Here is a 10,372-nt window from a genome sequence, read left to right as displayed (position 1 = left end):
TATTAGAAGCAAAAGAAATAAAGGCACTTCCAGCTAAAAAATATAATTCAAAAGATAATGCAGCCTTAGATTAGAATTTAGGAGATTTCTTAGGACAAAAGAGGCTAGCCCCTATCAAAAAGCAGACGATAGTTATGTAGTAAGATTTACTCAATATACATATATAGCCCTAGAAAGATCCGAAGAATATGAATTCAGTAACATAGATAAGGAAGAAAATCAAGATAGTCATAATAGCATAAATCAACTTTATGTAATATCAAAAAAAAAAACGATATCATAAATAAAATATATAATATCAATGAGATAGATTTGGATAGTTTTACTCTAATGGATATGAATAAAATATTAGATAGCAGATACTATGAATATATAGCAAGGGGAAATACCCATGATGAAGCAGTTTCATTGTTAGACCAGGAATTTCATACTGAATATATAAATGACATTTTAGAAGATAAGATACATTCTAGTAAAATATTTAAAACATCTAAACAGCCTAAAATAGAAGATACATTTTATATGAATACTCAAACATTCCCGCAAACAATGGAAAGCACAGGAACTAGCAATCCACACCTATAGTAGAAGATCCAATAGAACCAATGTAATATGAAGTAGGAGAAAGACGACCACTAACCAATACAGGACGTGAAAAAGCAGATCCTAGCATTCCCAAACCAAACCTAGGGTAAAGGGAACCATTCGATATGTTGAGTTTGAGATACTATATGATGAAAACTAATGTGTGCTCCATTAATTCAATATGTGTATGTTTGTCTAGTACCATCGGCTATGCTGACTAAAGCTAGGAACCCTACCAGAGCAATCTTCTTGGACAAATGTTTAAAAGCATTCAATCTATCATTTGATTAAATCAGCTACTGCCCAAGAAGAGTTTTCAAGTTGGTTCAATTCCAGCCTCATTGCAAATTACAAATTTCAGCCCTAAGACCATCTCCAACGCTTCAGCAAACGTGATATCAAATTCAAAATTTGATGAAAAAGTCACTTTTTTGAGCTCCAACCGTTTCACCAAATCGATATCAAATCCAGAATTCAGCAAATCTTGTACCAAAATGAGAACAGGCGAAGCATTTTACCAAATCACTGTTCCTAACCGTTGGGAGAGACCAACCGGTCAACCAACCGGTTGCCCGGCCAGTTGACCAACCGGTTGACCGCCTAAAGGTTCAAACGGTTCGAAAAAAGGTTCAAACAGTAAAAAAAAAAAAAAAAAAATTGCCTAACCGGTCGACCACTAAAAGGTTCAAAAAGTTCAAAAAAAAAAAAAATTTCGCTTAACCGGTCGACCAACCGGTCGACCGGCCGGTCGACCCTGGCACAAATTTGATGAAATTGCACCGTTGGAGCGAGTGGTATCAAATTGGTAAAATGAGTCATTTTTTACTCAAATTTGGTGAAAAATCTGAGTAACCGTTGGAGATGCTCTAAAACCCCAAAAATTGGTGTACATGTGTTGAAATCAAAAAATAATTTGTCGATTATGGTTTGTTAATTATGGCCAAGTCTCGTTTAATTAATTGTGACTTGTCGATTATAGCTAAATCTAATCTCATTGATTGTGATCTGTCAATTTTGGACTATTGATTCATAGTATGACCATCTTTAAAGATTTACTATGACCATAATAATAATAATAATAATAATAATAATATTATTATTATTATTATTATTACTAAGCTTGCGCAGGAGGTAAATAGCAACGTGGGTCATGATATCATGGCACTTATGGAAAGAACACGGGTCATAGCATCATGGCACAATTGGAAAAACGTGGAGCTTGGAAACTGGAGGCAAATTTGTAACTTCTTATGAGTCAATGCTTGAAGGAAACAACTTGAGAGTTTTATTGATGCCTATAAATATGACGAGGGAGATATAGCAAAGGAAAATCAATCATCAACACTTAACATGAGTTAGAATAGATCTGTAAGAGTGGAATTTCCTTAGGAGAAGTATAACGTATCATTTGACTAATTTACCATCATAGGAGTAGTTTTAATTTAGGGATTCTATGATGGTTTTCTAGTTCTGATAATCAATAAACTTCTTTTTTTAGTTCTTTTATATTTTTGATTTTGTTCTTGTTCAAATCTTTGTAACAAGTAATAATTTCAGCAATTATCGGTTTTTAGTTTGTTTCTCTCTGTCGATAACCTCCAACGAAGTCCTTGAATCTGTCAAGACATAAAACACGAATCATATCACTTGATTTGTTTTGTATTTGTGAAAATTGATTTTTCTATCGAATCAACCCTGTTGATTTAGCCAAACCAAATTTTTGCTAACAACATAAACCAAACTTGAAAAAGCCAGAACATGATATCTTCATTAGGTCTAGCATGTCTCAAGATACCCTTCTTTTTGGAGCTCTTTGCATCCGTTGCAAACGTTTCCAAAATACTAGTAGCTTTTAATGCGAAATCTATGTGAAACTATTGGTACAGCAGGTTGTAAGCCGGTAGATCTTGTATCCGATTAACATCTTCTAAAGACAGCTCTCTCTCCAGTTGTGTCCTTGTTACTCGTAGAACCTCCTGAAGGACGATAATTGGTAAACATGTTAGTCCACCGGGGTTTCCTGGATTAGAGAAACCCGACTCAACCAAGTAAATCAAGAAGTTTTAGCATCAAAATTCAGTATGAACTTAATCTATACTAGAGGCAAATCAATCTAAGTAAGAAGCAATGTGTGTCAACGGAAAACAAAAGAACCATGCTGTCAACAGAGAATTATTTAATACTAGTTGATGCATTTGCAATTTTACCTCTAAACTTATGGGCAATTTGAAATGAAGAAGATAGGTTAAATATGAACGCAGTTTAGCAGTTTTTTTTTTTTTTTTTTTTGGATCAACAACAAAAATGTTATTGATAAATCAAAAAGAAGAAATGAGGATGAGGCATCCTCACAAATAAGAAAATAAAGGGGAAGGGAAAAAAAAACAAAAAACAAAAAAAACAAAAGGCAACATAAAAAAAGCATAGCTATTTAGCTGTTGTTTGATGGGCATTATTGGAAAAGAAAATAGTGTTACAAAGTTTCAAACCATCTTCTCTTTTTTCTTTTTTTTATCGGAATTTCAAACCATCTTCTGAGTTGAATGATTTACAGTATTGATATTCTTGTCTATCTCTCTATAGAGTACTCGCTTACCTAATTCCTTCATCTTTGTTTGGTATACTCTCTCGCTACACTGTTTCTCCACACTACATCTTTGGTTCTTCTATTCATCAGTTAAGCGATTCAGTGGATATCCAAGATTAAAGAAAGACCAGTCCTTCAAATCAGTGTGTAAGTCCAAAAATAATTACAAATTAGTAGTAAATTTTATTAATATTAATAATTAAAATTATAAACTTTCCACATATGTGTAATATTTTTTTACAATTACCACCTGCAGATAATTTCCCCTTTTATTTATCCTTTATCTTTTTTTAAAAAATAGGATTTGAAATTTGATAATTGATATTATTTATTGAATTAACATGCATGTGTCTAAAATGTATGACGCATTGAATTCCTAGCTCTGCCCTTGACTATAACATTAAAGAATTTGCCCAACACGACCAACACAATTGTTTTGTCTTATCTATTCTCCAGTGTTGCGTCCAAAAATAGAGTCAATTCCCACCAATGAAAAGACGCAGAATCAACAAACATAAGATATAATGAAAGAGTCAGCACTATGTTAAGTATTTTCATGAGAGAGAGAGAGAGAGAGAGAGAGAGAGATTACATTAAACTCCATATATGAAGCACGCATAGCAAGCCACTGAGCATCCATCATTTCAAAAGCTATACAGTATAAAACATCAAAGGCTTCTTCATCCTCTGCAGTAGTATAGAAGCACAGTTTTATCACCGAAGTAACATGTGAAGCAAGACATAGGAACCCTTTGAAGTATTCTAAAGGAAAAGACACCTAAATCTAACTAACATTAACACTTTACCTCCTAATAATTTAACGAAATTCATTCCTGGAAGACATCTCGGTTTTTCTGGCAAACAGAAGAGCAAAGAAATTATGAAGCATAAACATAAGTTTTTTTTCTTTTCAATTAATATATTATGAACAAGCAAAAAGCCACATATGGAATGATTTTTTTTCATTTAGTGTCCCAATACCCTCTCTGGCATGAATGTCCTTAATGTAAATTTTTACATATGACATCAGACAATATTTTTGGAAGTTAACAGACCTGAGTCCAATTCGAGCATCTGAATCAACATGAATGATACATTAATGCCAGCAACAGCAAACGGATATTCCCATGTCGCTCGTTTCCCTCCTTTCTTGAACAACAACCTATGAAAAGAATCCTTCATTTGAATTTTTATGCAATTAGTAATAACTCATCTTTTGCACAATTTTATATTTACAGAAATTAAAAATAAACACCAAATATAAGCGCTAAGGAAACAATCAAAACAGTATAAAAATCAAAGAAAAGGAAGCAATCATCCAACTAAGGACTCTTTACTCAAGTCATACCGGATAACTCCTTGCAAAAAACAGCAAATTCTCGAGCGAAATAAAACCACAACCCCTAAGGAAAATAAAAATTGTCAATGAGAAACAATGCATTCAAACATAGAAGTATAGTAGAATTTCAAAATTCCAACCACAAATCTCTTTTCTTTTCTGAAAATTTTTATATCAACACTTCATATATTATAAGTTGGCTGCTCTACCTCTCAGATTCTTGTCCAGCATCATATGCACCCAACATATATATCTTAGATTGCATTTGACATGTCCAAATTTGAAACCATTCCATTTTATTTCTTGAGGGACTGTTCATGATTTTATAAAGAGGATCAGAAAATATCCCAATACGTTTGAGAATAGCAAACACTTCCAAGGTGGTGTGTCCATGTCAAACATCAACACCCATCGGACACTCCCCGAACCATGTTGGACACTCGTCCAAACATGTCCTTTTGTTAAGCTTTTAAAGCTGGGCACACTTCGCACACTTGAGAGACACATGTATTCATTGTTTAGACACATGAAACTAATTATAAGTTTAAACAAAATAACTTAGGATGAAATGATTAAAAAATAATGCAATTTTTTTAACACATAAAAATACATATTTTGTGATAATTTTATACGTGTCTCCCAGGTGTCATGTCCTGCATTTAAATAAAAAAAATCATGCCGACGTATCCATGTTGTGTTGTGCGTATGTGTTTGTGGTTCGTAGGTTTCAACTTGGTGATGGGTTGACAGTGAAATGATATTTTTGCAACCAAAGAGTCCCATAACATTTGCAGTACAATTCATTCAGTAGAAACAGACCTTAAATAAGAATGGTTCTGGTACAAGAAATGATAATGAAACAAGGCCCCATCAGTTCATAAATCCTAAAAGTGATTAAGTAACCACGCTGTGATAAACTGAATGCAGTAGCACCAGAAACAACAGAGCGAATCTTTTTTCCATTAGACATGCAAACACTTAAAACCGCTATTTTAAGTTTCTTCCACAGGCACAAGTGTGCCCTATATACTCCCAACAGCATACCAATCATATTTGAACTAGGGTTCAGCAAGAATAATTCAAACTTGCATTAAAAGGGAGGAACTGACCTAAAGTCAGTAGATGGATTAGCACCCTGCCACCCCATATCTTTCCATTGTTCAGAGATCAAACCTCTAAGAGAAACATCTGGGAAGGCCGCGCACCACAACTCTCTAAGAGCTTTCTGTCAATAGGAATGAATGATGAGAAAACACAGTGAACAAATAAACTTGTAAGAAGAAAAAAGTGCTCAAAACTACAATCATGCACCTTCAGGCTCCGTTTGTTTAGAAAGATTGTCTGATAGAAAATGAAAATGCTAGAAGGCGAAGTGAAAGAAAGGAAAAAGAAATGAAATTTTATTTTCTTGCATGCATTTAAATAGATGAAAAAATTTGTAAGACAATGATGATAAAAAATATATAATCACCAGGGAATTGTGGAGAGAAACATGGACAAAAAGGAAAGATATGGGCAAAAAAGAAAGATTTGTGGGAAAAAATAAATTTCCCTGTATATTTTGCAAGAAATTATTAGCTTAACTAACAAGCTAATTTGAGTTGTATTACTTTCAAGGACTCTCTATTTAAACAAACACATAAAAAATTATATTTTTCTTTTTCTTTTGCTTTCCTATATTAATTATCTAACCAAACTGAGCCTAAATGGATATACTATTGAAACGGATAAAGTCAGTAGCCACTAGCCAGATAATAAATCCTAATACTACTGCTAAACAAACATGTACAGTCAAAAGCTTGCTACAAGCATGAAGTACCTGATGATCAGCCCGAGTCTCATCAAAAGGCACGTACAATCGTTCTTGAAGTCTTTGAAGTCTTTGTTCCTGCAAGGAAGTTAGAGAACATGAGTTTTGAAAGGATGATAAAATACTAAACGGATCACGGAACCACCTATCATCCTACTTACAACCAAATTTTGATGTTAATGCAAACTACTTTCCCAAAGCTCTTTTCACCATGATCAGCACCAATTGAAGCCTTTCTAGACAACACGATAGAAGGAACACAAATGCACATTGACATGCATATAACTAATCCATGAATCCCATATTCAACACAAACACACACACAAGCAGAGAGATACCTGAAGAGGACTCAAATGATAGTCAATGAATTTTTCATTTCCATAACGCCTATTGCCTGAGCGGCTAAAGATCCCTCCTATCCATGATCGTGGTCCAACCATAGCATTAGCTACAACAACAATAATTATCAGTGCCATAAGAGGAACTGAGTAAAATTGAATAGTTCATTTTTTGGTTGTGCCATCAAGTAAGAATGTTGGACCCAGAAGAAAAATAACATTGTGCAGAGTGTTTTTCAATGTAGCATGAGTTGTAGCGACAAGTGTAACACAAAGTCATCCAGTTACTTGCCTAAACTTTTACACACTAGTATCAAGAAAAAGCAGAGAATTTAAATTTAATTTATTTGTTTCTTACAACAAGATACATGGAATATCCACATCACAAGTCCATGAGAATTGGAGTCGAGCAAATACAAGAATTAATTGAATGGGAAAATTACTTAAAATAACTAGGAGGTGATCTTTTTTATTATTAAATTAAGGTTTTTTTTACTTGGATTATCATAAAAGGTCATACCCAGCATACAACACAATGCTCCCATGGAAGATTCTAGGAGAAGTAGTAACTAGGCAGCCTCCACATTTCCTTGGATTATTGTAATTGCCTTTAATTATTCTTAATTATGCAACATCTGATCAGAATTAGGTAATTTGGTGCTCAAACATGTTTGGTTAATAAATAAAATAACCAAATTTGTTTTTTCCCTTGTAGCGTTGTTGGACTTGAGGATTCTAGGTCTGCTCAAGCATATTTAAAAATTAATTAGTAAAAGTCATTATCATTCTCAGAAATGGAACTAATACTTTCAAACCAAAAGCCGAATTTAAATCAACCAAACTAATCCAAAAAAGCATCTTGTTACACCTGACCATAAATCAAATTTAAACAATGAAACAAACACAAATGGGCAACTATATACAATTGCATTCTACAAGTAAAAATACAACATGCTTTTATAACCAATTATAGGGTGTAAGAACAAGGGAAGTAATCATGCAAAAAATGCAAAAAAGAATCCGAGTATGACAAACTGAGAGAGAGACAGAGAACTAGAAGTAAAATAAAATCAAAGAAAACGATAGGAAGGGTATCAAAATTTCTACTCACTAAAACATTGGGTTAACTGTGATATTACGTGAGCAGAATTATGAGACCATGCCAACTCTTCACTGGCCTTCTTCCTTCTCCAATAAGCTTCATCTTCATCAACCTGAATTTTAAATGGAAATGTTAAGGGGAGAGAAAGACCTTATTTAATTTGACTGAGCATATAGCCCTTTACAAGAAAAATGACTTTTGTAGTTGACTCCACCTGATTGGAAGTTGGCACACCAACCTTAATTTAATTTGGTTTGGTTAAAAAATAAAAAAATAAAAAAACTTGCGTAACTCAAATCACTAGATGCAATACGATGAGTGGCTAAAATTATTAATAGAAATATTTTCTTTCAATTTCACAAGCACAAAATAACTTGGTCAAGTACTAAGGTATCCAGATTTGCTTAGAATAAAGATTAGCAGCGAATTCATATGTCAATACATTTACGAACATCATAATTGTAGAGAAACAGAATTGATTTCAGCATATATAAAAAAAAGATTAGATATTTCTATATATATTATGAGCTTTTCTGAGAGTAGGTGCAGCAGCAACCAAAAGTCCATTCATGAATTAGATAAACTAGGAAAAATCTGAGAGTGAAAAACATTGGCAACACCAATTCTCATACCAAGAGTTCAATTGAAGAAACATGCAATGGCATTGTAAGATATGATATGACCAGAGAACAAATGGTGTGGACAAAGGTATTGAGAGGGGTATAAATAATTCGTTCTAACAAGTTCATATTCAAAGGTAAGATAAGATCATATATGATCTTTATTGTTTTTGAAAAGGAACAAAGGGATTGATTATGTAAGAAAGCAAACAATGAACAGTCGCCACATCGTTCTTTACATTGATAGATAATAATCTAATTATGTGAAGCACAAGCAGTATAAGTTTATAGAAAAAGAAACAAAATGAGCAAATTGGTATTTCCACTAGAAACTAAACTATCTTCTATCCAATCCATAACATGATTGAAAATAAATAACCACATACATGATCTACCAAACATTGAAGAACATAGTACTCATTGGAAGTAGAGTTTTGCACCTAGAAGAGTTGGTTCAATCACAGGGTGAAAAGGCATTACTAGTTATCAGCAAAAGAACCATTGTAAAATTATAGGTATTTTTCGGAGGCTCTTAACCATCCACTCTCCTGTAACTCGTGACATAAGCACATTGAAAACTAACGGGCATATTGAGGAAACTCAGGCTGTCTGATCTCCAACAATTTTCAACATTATAAACTAGTAAGATAAGCTCAACAAATTACATACTATTTTTGGGACAAAACCCGGAACTAAATTTAGGCAGAGAAGCAAGCAATAACCGAGGGGACCATCAATTTACACGAAAAGGGTTGATTTTGAAAACCACAAAGTGCAAAAGCATTATAGGATTAAACAAAAGACACATTGTGAACTAATGAAAAAGTTCTAAAGCATCAACAACATTGTGAACTAAGTGTCGAAATTATCACTAATTTTTAAGGTTCATCAAGAAATTCATTCAAAGAAGGTAAAAGGTTGGGAAAGAAGAGGTGAAAAGGGTTTACTCTGTGATGAGAAGAGCAAGAAGGAATGCATTGTCTACGCCTTAATCTCATCAGAGACAAAATGAGAAGGGATCAGATTCTCTTGGCCTTTCTAACCAAAAAGCAAAAGATTAAAGCCAAAAAAAAAAAAAAGATGATGATGAAAGGTTTAACCAATGATTACACCAACCCATGCTCTGCTCCCAGAATTCAACCCATCATCATTCCAACTTTCTCTCCCCTAATTTTCCCTCTAAATGAGCCAGAACCCATATGGAGAATTTGAATAGAGAATGCCAAGAAAATGGTTAACAGCGCAATCAAAGGCACATTTTTTATTTAATTTTTTTTGGGTTCAACTTTATTGCAAATAAAAGTTCAAAGAAAACTGTGAGAGGCAAAAAGGGATCAAAAGTTAGAAAGGGAAAGGCATATGTGCCTTTCTTTTGCACAAAACATACAAGACAAAAAGAACATCCTCACCCACAAAACACAAACCCACAAAGAGAGAAGGAGTTAAGAGAAAAACAATAATGTACGATGCTGAAAAAGAGAACACATAATGCACAATTCTTTGAAAAAAAAAAAAAAAAGTACCTGTTACGGCTTAGAAGATGAACTTCCGTTGGTGGTGGTGGTGGTGGATGAGTTTCGATCTGGGTGGGTCCCTATTGAGGAAAGTGGTGGGGCCAGAGCTGGTACAGAGAAGGGAAGGAGGAGGAGAAGAAGAACAATGGCGTGGAGGTGGAGGTGGAGGTGGAGGTGGAGGAGGAGGAGGAGCATACACACACACACTCTCTCACTCCTCGCCATTCCAAAACCAGCCATATTGCCAAAAAGACCGCCTAATCTGTAGGTGACCAGACCTATCCCTGTGTTTGGTTGCGGCTTAAGAAAAATAAAGGAAGACGAAAAAATTAGAGAGAAAGCCATCCACCAAGGATTCGTACTAGGGGTGAGCATGGTCCGGATTGGACCGGATTGGGGTGAAACCAGGACCGATCCGTTATTTACGGTTCCTGAAAAATTGGAACCAATCCAATCCGTTTAAATTATGGAACCAAT

At 34.2% G+C, this 10,372-nt stretch overlaps 1 protein-coding gene across 15 annotated transcripts; it reads right to left on the bottom strand.

The window, feature by feature from the left end:
* Positions 1-2,212: 2,212 nt before the first annotated feature.
* LOC114274054 (ELMO/CED-12 family protein) lies at positions 2,213-10,164 on the bottom strand. 15 transcript variants are annotated; one of them, XM_082883805.1, is made up of 12 exons: positions 9,329-9,648; positions 7,771-7,873; positions 6,660-6,769; positions 6,331-6,399; positions 5,621-5,736; positions 4,721-4,822; positions 4,521-4,575; positions 4,228-4,348; positions 3,979-4,026; positions 3,765-3,859; positions 3,182-3,305; positions 2,213-2,561 (listed from the first exon to the last, which is right to left on the bottom strand). In XM_082883805.1, the coding sequence occupies exons 1-11, from the start codon at positions 9,377-9,379 to the stop codon at positions 3,252-3,254; spliced, it is 924 nt and encodes a 307-aa protein (XP_082739931.1). In that variant the 5' UTR covers positions 9,380-9,648; the 3' UTR covers positions 2,213-2,561; positions 3,182-3,251. The 15 variants fall into 15 exon arrangements, with proteins under 15 accessions (XP_082739931.1, XP_028071721.1, XP_028071716.1 ...); XM_028215920.2 differs by lacking the exons at positions 3,182-3,305; positions 9,329-9,648 and adding an exon at positions 9,905-10,164; XM_028215915.2 differs by lacking the exon at positions 3,182-3,305.
* Positions 10,165-10,372: the final 208 nt, after the last annotated feature.

Source organism: Camellia sinensis, chromosome 8 (assembly GCF_055761805.1).
Source record: "Camellia sinensis isolate YWXY chromosome 8, ASM5576180v1, whole genome shotgun sequence".
Classification (NCBI taxonomy): domain Eukaryota; kingdom Viridiplantae; phylum Streptophyta; class Magnoliopsida; order Ericales; family Theaceae; genus Camellia; species Camellia sinensis.
This window is presented reverse-complemented; position numbering and strand designations above follow the sequence as displayed.

Coding starts and splice junctions, on each gene's coding strand:
- LOC114274054 (XM_028215915.2), bottom strand. CDS start 9,379: ATGAGATTAAGGCGTAGACAATGCATTCCTTCTTGCTCTTCTCATCAC. Junction 5,737..6,330: donor AGACTCGGGCTGATCATCAG/GTACTTCATGCT, acceptor TCCTATTGACAG/AAAGCTCTTAGAGAGTTGTG. Junction 4,349..4,520: donor TTTTTGCAAGGAGTTATCCG/GTATGACTTGAG, acceptor ATTCAAATGAAG/GATTCTTTTCATAGGTTGTT.